This window comes from Schistocerca nitens, chromosome 1, assembly GCF_023898315.1.
Source record: "Schistocerca nitens isolate TAMUIC-IGC-003100 chromosome 1, iqSchNite1.1, whole genome shotgun sequence".
Classification (NCBI taxonomy): domain Eukaryota; kingdom Metazoa; phylum Arthropoda; class Insecta; order Orthoptera; family Acrididae; genus Schistocerca; species Schistocerca nitens.
Genome location: NC_064614.1, coordinates 796,392,088 through 796,407,570, shown reverse-complemented (window position 1 = coordinate 796,407,570; position 15,483 = coordinate 796,392,088). Strand labels below are relative to the sequence as shown.

Genomic DNA, 15,483 nt, shown 5'->3' with positions numbered 1-15,483 from the left:
TTATGAATACCCTGCATGACATGATGGTGAATTGCATGCCCTTGTTCATGGAGCAGACATTGTATCTGATCTTGACAGTTTTTTGGGTAAGCTTCAACAACTGCAGACAGTTTTCTGAGAGCATGGACATTCTGAAATATGAATTCATCTCACTCTGCAGGAAAAAGAAGTCCAGCTGAGGGAACAAAATGAAGAAACAGAGGCACCCTCTATCAGAGCTTTCTTATTGTACTTTTATTGTATTTCCTCAACTATCAAAAGAGTCTTCAACTGGCACAGCATTAGATTTGTCCATTATCCTCTTGCCAACTGAGAAATTCATTGAATACTATTAAAGGTGAATTCACCTTAAAGAATCAATGTGTGTTAAAGATTCTTTGCGAGTGTGGAATGGTATCTATTGGACAGATAGGGAGGGAAACCATCATCATACCTGTCTCTGCCAACCATATAAATCTGTAATAGCAGAACATTGCCATAGTACAGGATAGCACATAATGTATGAGAAACTATGATTATATCTTCATTTCATTTATATGGGACTCTGTGATAAAGGAGGCAATATGTATTCAAATGACAGATAACTGAATAAAAAGGGACTCAAGATTCCAATTAAGTACAGTGTGGAACCCTGTACCTGCTGTCTTTATGTATAGAGAAACTTGAGAATTTTTTGATGACAGTTCCACTGTAACATGATGGAGAAACCATCTAGCTGCCAAGTTTTGGTTTGATTCACACACAGCAGTACTCAGCAGGAGCACTGCTGACCTGGTGCATGTCTGAATGCCACAGCTAAGCTCCTGCTAGGGGTCTCTGAACATCCAACATTCGTCAAACTGGAAGCAACTGAGTTGCACATCCACAACTTTCAGATGGGGCTTCCTTAAGAAGGCAATTTGCTATTTGTCAGCAGTAGCCTCACAATGTCAAGCAGATGCCTTGAAGAAAATTGTGGGATTTATAAAGTGTGATCTGGCACCAGATCTGAGAGTCACATATTGAATCTAACTAGATATTTCTGCCTGCCAGATCATTAACATAAAACATGAATGGCATGGATTCCAATCATAAACTTTGTTTGTTACCCCATATAATAATATTTTTGTTAATGAACGTCTATTTGGTCATGAAAAATATACAGAGGTTCCTTGACTAACTTGAAAGCTCATAAATATGCTTGTCAAATAAAAAAAAACTCCAGTTGTGTTAGCAAAACAGCCTGAAAAATAATGTATAAAGAGTGTGAGAAACAGCAATATTGTAAACACAATAGCATAACATTAAAATAAAGTAATGAAATAATAAATAATATGAAATAAGCGTTTGTGAAATTCTTACAAAACTTCATTAAGATTGGCACAAGTAAAGTACCTGACTAGATACACAATTTTTATGTTGGAAACAGCAGCCAATCTTTTCTCACCCACAGAGTTACCGAGAGGGGCCTCCTAGCTGTTATCTCAAAATGTCAAGCTAAGATGTCCAGAAACTGAGATGACATTCCACCTAAGCTGCTAAAGAAATGCGGAAGAGAATGAGTGAAACGTATGACACACATACTACATACCTCCCTCTGCCATGGTGATTTCCCCAATCTCTTGAAAAATCACTTAAATTCTATGAGTGTACTAGAAAGGAATAAAAACTGACAAAAAACTATGGGCAAATACCATTAACATCAGAACAGAAAAGAAGACCTATTATGATTGCAGTAACAACTTTTATATATGAAATACTAGTATTAAACAAGGTGGTTGAAGGAAACAAGATAACAGCCACTTTCATCTGTATGAATAATGCTTTTGGTACCATTAACCATACCATTCTATTACATAAATTAGAAGACAACAGGATGAGCGGAGCAGCCTTAAAACTACTTACCTCCTATTTGAAAGACATGAAACAATGGGTTAAGCTAACTTACAAGAGGAATAACAATACTAACAACTAAGTCAACCTACAGGGTACTTCAATGTGGTATGCTTCAAGGAAGTATGTTAGGGCCTTTCCTGTTCATTGTTGTATGTTAATGATTTAACCGAACACCAAAATTGCAAGATTGTAAGCTATACGGATAACACACCCCTTGTTAGCTGGGGCAGTGATATGAAAAGTGTTGCTAACAGAAGTGAAATTAATTACGACATTCTGTTTACTTAGCTGATTGTAAATAAGCTACTTGTAAATGAAGAGAAAACAGTGACAGTGCAGTCCTGCATGGTTATAATCTAAATATAAATCTTATTCCATTCACAACTCCACTGGCACTTAGATATACAAATAAACACACATTTTTGGTTGTTATTGTTGATGAACACCTATCATGAATAGAGCACATAGATCAAAATCAGTACAAACGTGTATATACTGAAACTTGTCTTGGTCTTCCTATCCTAAGATACTTTAAGGCAAATATATTTTAGATTGATACATCTGCATTTTCAGTATGGTACTAAGGTCTGGGGTGGGGTACCAGCAGTCTATACAGACAGGCTTCTCAGACCACAAAAAAGGCAGTAAGAGTGGTAGCTATGGTAAACAAGAGAAAGCATTGTAGAGGAATCTTCAGAAAAAATTAAATGCTTACCATCTATTCCCATCTATTCTATGTACATCCTACTGACAATCCTGTTTCTGAAACTATATTCAGAATGTAATGCATTAAACAATAAAATCAAACCATAGAAACTCCCGGTTGGAACATCAACAATATTAGGAAATGATCCAAACCTCAACCTATGGTGACCTACTGTCCTCACATCATCCACCCACCAGTTTCTGCCCCCTTGTCCTATCACCTCCTCTCTTTTCACATTCCCTCACCCTCTGTATGTGATGCCCTCTGCCAATGTACCCACCCATCTTTCCCCCTTCCCCATCCTCTCATTCTCTCCTCCCCATTTCCCCCCCACATCCCACATCCTGATGCTCACTTGGCTGTCTGTAGTCCCCGCATGCCCCACGAGACAGCAAGCTCTCTTCTCTCCCCACACCTATACCCTGCTATCTATCCACCTTCCCTGTCACACTCCAGATTGCTATTCACGTGAGTCGCATCCCAGTCGGAGCTGCCAGTGGTAGCAGTGATGTGTGTGTGTATCAATATGCATCTTTTTGTTGTGCCTGTCTACGACTCAGTGGGACATGTTTATAGTGAGCAGCAATCTATCCTTTTCCTAATATTGTTGGTAATAAACAGTAATGTCTATAGCTACAGTACACAGGAGAAGCAAAACTTTTACAGAATTACAAGTAATAAAAAGGTTGCAGACCGCAGTCCACACACACACTAAGAACAACTTTTTACAAATTGATCTTAACATAGCTAATTTAGAAGCCTTAAAGAATAAACTGAAACATTCATTAATAGAGAAATGCTGTTACTCAAAAGAAAATTTTAAGCTGTAATCTGTCTGCAAAATTGTTAGTGTCTATTGCCATAAGTTTGTTTGACTACAAAAAAAGGTAATTATTAATCATAACTTTTTATATCAACATATGCATTTGTGTGTATGCAAACTAAAGCCTTGTGCATGTAAACTAAAGCCATGACAATGTCTGAAAACTGATTGTTAAATGGACAGCAAAAAAATTATTTCAGGAAATTGTGTGGGGAAACAACTACTCTGCAGTTGTCGCTATTTGCCTGCAATGTTCATTTTTCACAGAATGACTGGAATGAAACTTTGTAATAACATTTTTTTTAATCTGCCACTTAAAAGAATAAGATCATTATAGTCATAAAATACTTTTAACTTATGTTTCAGTTGATAGAGAAGGCAGCAATGAGCTCATGAAAGTGACATTGCCATTTCAACCCTTCTCTGAGTGCAATGGGACATATAGAGCTAACTTCAGGCTTCCAAATGGCATAGATGATAATGGTATGCTTTGCGCTGGTGATCCAAGGGGAAGCAAGGATACATGTCAGGTAAATTTATGTTAATAGAGGTCAAATACGTATTTGATAGTACAACATAACTCTTTAATGTAGTTATAATGTAGCCACTCATAACTTTCTAATTGACCATAAAATACTTAAAAAATTTCTGCTGTTCTTGCGTTGAGGGTCAACAGGCAGTTCATAAACATAAAATTGATCCTATGAGGATGTGTTTGCAGTCTGATACAATTGTGTGTCATTAAAAGTTCCCTATATACAACACCATTGTCCATGAGGCCCTTTATATACATCAACATCACTAGAAGTGTCATAAAAGCAGATGCCTTTTGAATAGAAATGCCATTTATTGCATTTCCAACAGGTGATGAACAGATACACAAATCAACTAAGGCAATCACAAAAGACAGACTCCCACAGCATCTGATATAATGTAATGACAATTAAATCGTTAAAATAATGACATATAAATAACCAAGACAGTTAATTCTAGACTTTTAAGTGTCTTCGCAAAGTTTTTTTATGTTACATTCTTTTTCTAATATTTCACATATTTCAATGATATCTTGAGATTTGACAACTACATACCTTTTCATTATAATTCATAATTTCTTACTTGACAAATGTGTACAGTTTTTTCGTAATTAAATTTTTCATTAGTTTTGAATCACAGTTCACAGCTGTACAGTTATTATTTGGCCACTTTTATTTGTGTAATTGAGGTTTTCCATATGGCATAATTATTCCCATAAGAAATAAAGAAATGCTTCAAGTTTAACAATCAACTATACAGGGTTAGGCTTTCAATATAAGTTACACATATTGTGAGAAATGTTTCACACATTATAAATTAGGCCAATAAAGTACTATACCTTAATTACCTAGCTACACAAGAATCCAGAATCTACCTCTTAATTTCAGAAAAAGCAATATTTTTGGTCATGCGCATATTAATATTGTACACTAAAATTGGTCTTGCTGTTGGGTACTTTATGTACTTCAAATTGCATTAATTAGTGTAAAGCTCTCTTTACTTTCGCAACAAGTCTGTAACTTAGCTTCGAATCACAGCAAGTCTTACTAAACCATATCAAACCATACTAAACCATATCAACCTTCGCATGTTAAAAACCTGTTGAAAGCATGCTGTAGAGCAATCTTGAACATTTATGATTGGCAGCTTTGAACATTTGTCACTGATCTGCCACCTTTTCAATCTCATCCCGTCTGTGTGAGTGGTGCATACACCTAATAGCACCCAAGGGACTTGCTTCCATCCAATAACTGCAATGACACATAAGGGCGGCTTTAATTGTACAGTGTGATTGAACCTTGAGGTCATTGCTCTAAGGGTGGTAGGCCATTGTACTGTAACATCATACGCAACAGGTTGTATAGTTTGTTAAATAGGACTGATTCAAACTGTCTTCATCAGTCAGTTGTTATAGAGTTTGGGCAGCTGAAATGAGATATTCATGTGTCAACAAATGCTCTTGCAATCAGCTCTGTCATAATTCCCTTGAGGAGAATGGCTTCCACCCAGCCCGTCACGTGATTGATAATGTAGAGTATATAACAATAGCCTTGAGACTCAGGAAGAGATGTTTTGGAATCTCAAAATGACCAAGTAGTTGTTGTGCATGATGACCCATCTTGCTGTGATGTCAATACATGCACATACATGTGCAGTATATGCACTCCTTTTAAATATTAGGCATTGTAAGACAGCATAAGCCATTTCATGTCAGTGAATGTATGCCAGGGTGAGACAAATTGGATTTGGAAGAATATGTCCTTCCTTATTGATGTGGGCACAAAAAGTTGAATTCAGTTTTGCATAACATCACTTAGTACTTGCCTGGTGGAACCAGGGATGGGAAACTTTCTGTAAGTAAGTTGATTATAGAATCTTGGAGTTGCATAATTTACCAGTCTTGCACTGTGCCTCTGCAAATTTGTTGGTTTTGACTTGGGTGGCAAGGGCATTTATTCTAGACAGGTAGTCGATGACAATGTTTTCCACTCTATGGAGATGTCACACATCAATTGTGAATTGTGTTGTAGTCCAGGGGATGGAACTGCTGAGGGTAGTTTAATATTACTGGTATTTAAGAAAAATGGAATATTAAATTTATCACTTTTGCTGGTGGCTATGCTTCAGAAATGGTAAAATGGTGCATAGAAAATTTTTACTTGTGGGTAATGAAATTATATATTCCACCAACCAGCATCAGATTCCAATCAGACCGACGAGAACGTTGACAGACGGCATTGTTTAGAGGCCAGTGACCGATCTAAAAATTGCGTCATTACATTGCCCGGATACTGACAGAAAAGATTGGTAAAAGAGATCTCAGGGATGCTGGAATAAAAGTTTGCTAAAGTAAAAGCCAACTGAACACTAGTAGCATTTGGCTGTGGCCACCAAACAATTTTTTGGCAACTCTCTGTTGTTGCAGCCTAAAATAGTTCTCAAATGCAGCATAATAATTTGATATGTGGAATTGTTTGCCAAACTTTACAGAGCGACACTTACTTTTTTGAAACAGCCTTCAAAAACAAATGAGAGTGAGTGAGTGAGTGAGTGAGGGAGTGAGTGAGTGAGTGAGAGAGAGAGACAGAGAGAGAGAGAGAGAGAGAGAGAGAGAGAGAGAGAGAGAATGTCCATGAGGTGAGGTACTCATGTTCAGACCCATGACAATCAGAAAATATGGTCTACATATGCAGTCAAAGACGCAGAGTTTTACACTCTGCTAAAGAAGTGGCATGTGTAAGATGTTTCATTGAAATACTGCAGAATGAGATGGCTTGAATCATCACTGTGATCGAGTGCATCTATTGTGGATCATGCTTTGCTTTCAGATTATCACACAGTGGCTGACAGTTGCAATCAATGTTGCCAAACTGTGTGTGAACTCAGTTGAGCCATCCCCATAAGGAATGTCAGTGCACGAGGCAAGGTTGTCGGTTGTGTGAATGTTTGTTATGGTCTGAAGGTCATCACCACCTCTAGCAGAGTTGATGTCATGTTGTGCATTGGTTTGGCTGCACCTAAGTGGTTAGTGCAGCATAGCTGCTGTGAGTCAGGCTCAGACACATTTTTATCTGCATGTTTATACATTGTTGATGATGAAAAATAGTAAAAATCCAGCCTACTAAAATGAATTTGCTTTCCAATGATTCACATTCATTTGAAATCTTGACCAGTTGTCTTTGGGATGGCATCTTGAAGATCCGTAGTCTAAAATGTGTGATCAGGTATGGGGTTAATATCCCCGAGTGTACATAACTGGCACCAAAGTCGTGAGTGTGTATTGCTATCTTGGGGGAACCAGAATAATATCACTGATTCTGTCTGTGGCTTAGCAAAGCAACAAATTGTGCACTGTCATCTCAGAGGCCTTAGGTGACCAGAAGGCACTCAAAAATTGTGAACTACATCACTGGTTGATCTGAGCAGAACGGAGACAGCTTGAGTTGTGAACCAAAATGGATGGAGGAGTCGTCGGTGAATGGTTGTGCAGATGGACTGGATATGGCATGGTATTCACATAAACATCAGTGAACATTTGAGAATTGCCATGTGCAAGAAGCCGGTGTCCAGTATTGGGATGACGTGCAAGCATAGTGAAGTCTGGGACAAAATCACCCAAAAGATTGTCTTTAGGAATCATTGTTTGGTGCTGTAGGTAGCATTACCAGTACTGTTAACACTGCACTGAGAATGATTATTTTTCTGCTTAAACAGTGTTTGTTACTGGGTATTTCACTGTAAAACACGGATCACATGCTTTCAAATGTCACTGCCCTGTCTAAGGAATTTAGGTACATGACAGGTGCAAATTAGCACAATCATTGACATGAAGTATCCAAACTGAGAATGTAAAAAGGTGGTGGTGGTGGTGGTGGTGGTGGTTTATAGAAGCTTGTTGATTGTTTTCAACAATGATGATGAAGCAAGTCATGTGTCCTTCAGTGATTCAGATTTTTGAAGAACTGCAACTGTTTAAAGTGAATCTAGTTGTGAAAGTAGTGACAAAAGTGTTGGTAATGATTTTAAATACTATCTCCTTGGATTAATATGCCTTTCATTAATTACAGTCACTGATAGCCTTATCAACACTGGTACCTGCTCCTAGGTCAATGAATCAAAACACTTGGACCATTTATCATTTTGTTATGTAAGACTTCATCCTGTCAGTTGTTTCTCTAATTACACAAGCTAATTTTCAGCTAAGACATTTGGCACAAAATCCATCCATTCTGGTCCTAATCACCTATCTAATCACTTAAAACGTACAGTTTGTAGTTACTAAGTGGAAATCTCTTGTCATTACATTGTTGGGAAATTTACTCATGGCCATCTTAAATTTTTTCCTGAAGAGTTCTGCCACTGCAGTACCTGAATCTGGTGGTCTACAAATGTTACTTTTGATTTTTATCTTCAACAAAATAATTTCACACTCATGATTCATTATAACCACAATATACAAGACACTTACTGTAGTACATATGCCACCAGTATCTAACCCATTGTTGTTATTTATATTTTAAGATTTAAAATTTTACTGCTGTTCGCTCTTGGTTTCAGCCAGATTCCTAGAACTATATGGGCATTAATTCTGGGTTTTCCTGCAGTCAACTAACATCATATTAACATTTTGTCTTCTTGACCTCCCACAATGAACATTCCTCTCTGTAATTAATGTGGGCGATTTGGTAATTTATCAGAAATTAAATGTGTAATTAATTGTACCTATGTAGGCATTTATGTAATAAAAAGAAAATCCCGTATATTTATACCATACATATTCTTTAGCTGGCACAAGCAATTTCTGTTCATTTCATACCTAACTTACTCAGTAATCTGAATGTTAAGGCCAGGGGGTTTACAGGAACAGAATATGTTGCAAGGAACAGTCAGAGTGGCATGTTCAGCAACTGGGTTGTGCATCTGTCTCTGGGCCATATTTTGGCAGTAGCCATTCTGGAATACAGACAGATTGTTAATAATCATGCCTCTGTAGAATGCAACACAGTGGCTGCAGCTAAATTTGTAAATGACAGCTGCTTTCACTGGCAGCTCTGCCTTTGGAGTAGGAAATGTCTGAGACAAGGTTGGAGTACAGTGAGAAGAGTTATCCTATGTGGCCAGATTGTAGTGCGACCATAGGCATATTTTGAGAGGGGTTACTTGTCACTAAAGATGCAACAACTACAGGTCGATAGGCTGTATGGAAGGGACTGCCTGGTGTGGAATGGATCACAGCTGTCAAACTGGAAGTATTGTTGGTGGTTGGTATGTTTGATGTGGATGGAGGTACTGATGTGTACTCATGTAGCCATCATTCAAGTGAAGGTCAACATCAAGGAAGGTGGTCAGTTGGGCTGAGGAGGACCAGGTGAAGTGTGTATACATCTGGTTGTGTAAGAACTTCTCATGCACAGAGTGTTTCAAAAACACTCTTACAGACTTTGGGGATAGGTTCCTAACACAAAAAACTCATATAAATATATGTTCAAAAATGATTAGTTTTCAAGTTATTAATGAAAGTTGATGTCGAATAGTTTGCCAAATACTGACCAACTACTTCATGTATCTATGCACTCATTTGACTCATTGTATCCTAGACTGCCTTGTGTTGCCAGGAAGACTAGTTTATGTTCATCATTCATTAGGCATTATGTACATGTACAAATGTAGTGAGTTGGCTAAAAGCAGCTAGATATTCATTTCATGAGAAGGTACACACAATTTTTAAGTGTGGCAGTGGTAATGCTATGTAAAAAAGGCTGCAGACGTTTTACAGGCCAAAGACAACTTGGTTAACCAGCCTTTGGTTCTCTGTACCATTGTCTTACTGAGACAGGCTCTGTAGCACCATAGACAACTGAACGAGGAAGACCATGTGTTGCACATACACCTGCCCAGCTAGACCACTTTCTATGGACTGTCAAAGAAGAGCCAGGTATCAGTGCAAGACAAGTGGTTCATGCGTGTGGTGCATCTCAAAATTCAGCATGGAGGGACTTCACAAGCAGCTCGTGTATCCATATCATCGTCAGCACTGTACGGGGCTCTATGCCTGCTGGTCACTGACTACAGGAGAACTTTCATCTATGGTTTGTTGCGCAAACTGGCAATGCATTGTTAGTCTCTTCAGTTTGCTTAAGGATGAGGCAATGACTGGAAGAGATGGAATAACAGATTTCCACAACCAGATCATATGAGCTGATCATAATCCCCAGACTAAAATACAGGCTAGACTTAAGCATCAGTTTAATGTTAATGTGTGGACTGGAATTGTAGGAGACTATCTAGTAAAGCCATATGTTCTCCCAGCATGTCTTACAGGTGCTGTCTGTTGGGATTTTATTCGGAACATCGCCAAGACATACTAGATGATGTGCCGCTGTAAATAAGAAGAAACATATGGTTTATGTATGATGGAGCTCCAGCAAATTTCAGCCTCAGTATTTGAGATACACTGGCTGGTATCTACAATGACTGATGGATAGGTAGAGGAGGATTGGTTCCATGACCTATACATCCCCTATGACCTCAATCCTTTGGATTATTATCTCTGAGGGCACCTTAAACAGTTGATGCAGCACACCATCCAGATGCAGAAAATCTTCAATGTGTCAGGGAATCCTTCAAAACTGTCAGGAAGTATTTGAAAGGGTGCAACAATCCATCATGTGATGACTGCATGCACGTTCAGAAGTAAGAAGGCATTTTGAGTGTTTATTATGAGTTCATGTGTTGATGAACTCAAGTCACCTAAACTGTGGACTTTCATTAATAACTCAGAAATAAAAGATATATGTTTAAATAAACTTATTTCTTGTTCTGATGTAAGAAACCTATCCCAAAAGCTTATAAAAGTATTTCCAGTGCCCTAAAATATGATGTGGCAGTACACGCGGTGTAGTTGCCAAGCAAAGTGTGCAAAGGATTGTGGTTATCTATGCACTGTGCTAGTGAAGTAGGTATGCATTATGCAATGTGTACATTTATTTAACAAATTGAATAATTTTTTAATGTAGTTTATGTTCATTTATATAAAAACAATGTTAAATTCTGTACTACAACCTTTTAGTGTCCCATTTTTTGCAGTTTAGTCATGATAAACAGACATAGTTACTCTCTCATTTAATATTAGTATGGATGAGGAAAGGAAGTAGTAATGTAACGGTCGTGGAATTCAATAAATATGCCATACACAGTTAAGAAGTGCAAATATCTACATCTAAATCCATATTCTGCGAACTACTGTGAGGTACAATAGAGCATACTTTCCGTTGTACCAGTTTTGAGGGATTCTTCCTGTTCCATTCACATATGGAGTATGGGATGAATACGTAATTACTAACACAGAAAAAAATTTAGTTTAATTTCCTACAAATATAGATGTTGGTAATATGTAATATATCTCATTGTTGTTACTTCAACAGGGCGATTCAGGTGGACCACTGCAGGTACGAGACATTGAACACTGCATGTACAAGATAATTGGAGTCACATCATTTGGGAGTTCAGTATGTGGAGCTGAAAATACACCTGCAATATACACAAGGGTTTCCAGTTATGTTCCATGGATAGCAAAGATTGTTTGGACTTGATTAGTTTTAACTTTTGTACTGCTAATTCATTGTAAAAAAAACCATCACATATGAACGAAACCCTAATATTTTATTATTTGTTTCATGTAATATGTATTTAAGTGTAAAGTTAATTTTTCAAAAGACTGAATATCAGTTGATTATTGCTCAAATGTGAATCCATGTTATGTAGAATCATTGTCAAGTAATATGATGAAACTTTCTAGCAAATTAAAACTGTGTGTCAGATTGGCACTCCAACTTGGAACCTTGCCTTTCACAAACAGTGTTCTTGGAGGTAGATACTGGTAGAAATAAAGCTGTAGGCTTGGGTCACCAGTCATGACTGGATAGCTCAGTTGGCCAGAGAACTACCCAGGAAACGCCAGGTTTCAAACTAAAGCCCCAATTCAGCATGCAGTTTCAATCTTTCAGGAAGTGTTAAAACAGTACACACTCTGTTGCAGAGTGAAATATTGTTCTGGAAGGCATGTATAATTTTTATTGACTTGGTGCAAAAAACAAAGTTATGATTAATTCTTCTTAGGCCAATACCTGCATAAAGTTTTTCATGCACTATAACAGCCTGAGTCTTTTTACTTATCACTTTCATTGGTATATATGTGGTTTCATTATTAAAAAGTAAAGTTGCAGTAAGTTGGTTGTATTCTCCCACATTGCAAACAGTTGACTTCTGTAACCTACTTCCTCTCTCAATGACACTTCATGTGGCCTTAAACTAATCCTTGATCAGTTGTATATTACTTACTTTTTGTCTGGTTTTAGTCTTAGAAATTTTCCCATGTCTAATGAAGTCATTTATTGATGAGGACACTGATGTATCTGCTGTTGTTTGTAATTCATTTCCTGTGAGCTGAACATTGTGTGGTGTCTTTGTCAACAAGAAATTGTTCTATACTAGGGAGCAGTGAAACTGATGACTGGATGGGCAAATATAGAAGGTACCCACTCCACCTTTTCCGCACACTTCCCTCACTAGTGTTACTCTTTAGGGCTCAGTCGTTAGAATTTTCGGTTTTTGTGTTTAAAACCAAACTTGGCAGACTATTGGAAAGGTGTGCTGGTGGCAGCATAAATGAAGCACAGTGCTGATATATTAATCCTGAGAAGTGCCCATTCAGTAGCTATTGATTCCTACGATGCTACCCGGACTGTACCTGTGGCAGATATGATACAGTGAGAAATGTGTGCTTAGACATGAACCAAGTAAAGCTGCCACTTTTGCTGCTCCATAGTATAATGTTTATGTACAGCTTTCAGCTAATCTGTCACATGGAAAACAAGTTCGGAAAGACTAATGAGAGTGCTTAACAGTAAAAATAAAATTCCATAATCATTCATTAAATTTGATGTGTAGTAGCACTAATTTATATAGTTACGACTGGTACTTAGCTGTCTAGGAGATCGTGGAAATATGTTACTGTAAAGACATAATTTAATTTAATTTACTTTCTTATTTAAATGAAATAAAAATGTATTTTTATGATAAAATACAATTTCCAGTTTTGTGTAGTATTCAATGCCAGTGATCCTAAGCATTATGTAACAAGTACTTATACCTTATAAACAGAGTACAATTATGCTAGCACATGTGTAACATCAACATTTGCTGATTTAAAATTAAATGCTTCTAGGGAAGAGGTATATATTTTGCAATCTGGACATGCAAAAACAATTCATTTGGTAAAGGAAACAAAATCCCAAGTTGGCAAAGCTGTAGGAATAAATGTGTAGATGTCATCATTATTCCTTATTTACAACTACAACCACCATCTTCTTTCTTTCATGTTGTGCAATTGTGCTTCAACTCATACAATTTACTAATGTCTTCCTGAATTTGCTCTCCTTATTTTCCTTGTCCTCCTGTTGGTGCAGTTCACAAAGTGAGTTGGTACAGTGGGTACGACACTGGAATGTACTCATCCCAAAAGCAAATCCAAACTCCTTTCCAGCCATCTTGCATCAGGTTCTCTGTAGTTTCAGATATTCCTAGGTTGAATGCTGTGATGGCTCCTTTGAAAACATCATGGCCAGTTCCCTTCTTAATCTGTGCTCAATCCAATATAGTGCTCCTTCTCTAATGACCTCATTGCTGATGGTAGAGCACCACGTAGCCTTCATTCTTTTAACTATATAAAGCCCTGTCACAACTGTCCTTTTGGCATTTTTTGTCAAAGTTTCTTCACACAACCAGGCACCTTCCTTCTTTCTTCTGTGTATCCTCATGTGATTATTTCAATCCATTTTTAACTCTGATGCCTTTCCTTAGCTTTCAGTATATGGTACAATTTTTTTTGTAAAGATGCAATTATTATTTTTGCTTAGTGTTAGCACTAAGTGTTAGCACTAAGTGTTAGCACTAAGTGTTAGCACTAAGTGTTAGCACTAAGTATTAGCACTAAGTGTTAGCACTAAGTGTTAGCACTAAGTGTTAGCACTAAGTGTTAGCACTAAGTGTTAGCACTAAGTGTTAGCACTAAGTGTTAGCACTAAGTGTTAGCACTAAGTGTTAGCACTAAGTGTTAGCACTAAGTGTTAGCACTAAGTGTTAGCACTAAGTGTTAGCACTAAGTGTTAGCACTAAGTGTTAGCACTAAGTGTTAGCACTAAGTGTTAGCACTAAGTGTTAGCACTAAGTGTTAGCACTAAGTGTTAGCAAAAATGGTTCAAATGGCTCTGAGCACTATGGGACTCAACATCTTAGGTCATAAGTCCCCTAGAACTTAGAACTACTTAAACCGAACTAACCTAAGGACATCACACACAACCATGCCCGAGGCAGGATTCGAACCTGCGACCGTAGCAGTCGCGCGGTTCCGGACTGCGCGCCTAGAACCGCGAGACCACCGCGGCCGGCTAAGTGTTAGCACTAGGTATAATATACAGTTATGGTGACCTACAGTAAGTTCAGGGTATTATTAAATAAATAATGCAATTTTTTTCATGTCATAATGTATGTTGATCTACATTTACTTACTGCATGTTTACAGTGGTCCTGAGCTTTTTAATTTCATGTGCTCAGGCATTTGCAAGCACCATTCTATATAGGTTTCTTTATTGATAGTTTTTGTTTATCTTCTTTATTTTTTGTACTCTGAATGCCTCACTCTACTTCAGTTTTCTTTTTTAAGTAATATTTCCTCTTGCATTTCTTTCTACAACCTTTGAATGTGAAACAGCCTTCAACATCTTCACTTTTCAGCCCTCTATGTTGACTTGTGTTGCATTGTGACAAAAAAATAGGGCTTTTGTTTTCATGGTTTCTCTGACCACTTCAAATTTTTTTTCCGTAGGGCTATGTCTGATTTGATACCCAATTACTGGCCAACTAACCTAGTATGGTACTCTACAGCTAATGACCACTTACCAACAGGACAAAAACTCATATCTTCCCTCCTTCAGAGCACTACAGTCTGTTTTGACCTACAGTATTAGTATTACTCATAATATAGATAAGCTCTTGCTCCACCACTTACTATCACAGTTCATCTGAAATAACAAAAACTGTCAAGGGTTTAGTGTACTGGGAAGTGAATGTAAGAATTCCAAGATGCTTAAAAAACAGATCTGGGGTACAGCCATGGGAAACAGGATGGCTCCTTTCTATGCCAAATGTTTCATGGGTCGCTCGGAGGGGGCTCCTGGGATCTATAGGTCTTCAGCCCCTGGTCTGGTTTAGGTACATTGGTGACATCTTTACTATATGGACTCATGGTGAGGCTGACCTGTCAAAATTCCTGGAATATCTGAATACCTCCTCTCAATTAAATTTCACTTTCTCCTATTCTGAATCCCAAGCTGCTTTCCTGGATGTTGATCTTGTCATCTGTCATTTCATATCCCTACAAAGCTGGCAGATTCGAACAGTGACTCATTTGTATTATAGTTATAGGATACAATGTTTTTTCATTTTTTGAACGAATTGGATTTTTTGTTGTTCGGAACAATGTCAG

General features: G+C 37.6%; 1 protein-coding gene across 1 annotated transcript in view; it reads left to right on the top strand.

Annotated features, from left to right (window-relative positions):
• LOC126262371 (serine protease snake-like) overlaps positions 1-13,026 on the top strand; it is a 140,742-nt gene extending 127,716 nt beyond the window's left edge. Inside the window, exons 6-7 of the mRNA XM_049958966.1 lie at positions 3,771-3,934; positions 11,363-13,026. Coding sequence (XP_049814923.1) covers positions 3,771-3,934; positions 11,363-11,530 — 332 coding nt within the window. The 3' untranslated portion in view covers positions 11,531-13,026. The remainder of the gene's footprint in view (positions 1-3,770; positions 3,935-11,362) is intronic.
• The last annotated feature ends 2,457 nt before the right edge of the window (positions 13,027-15,483 follow it).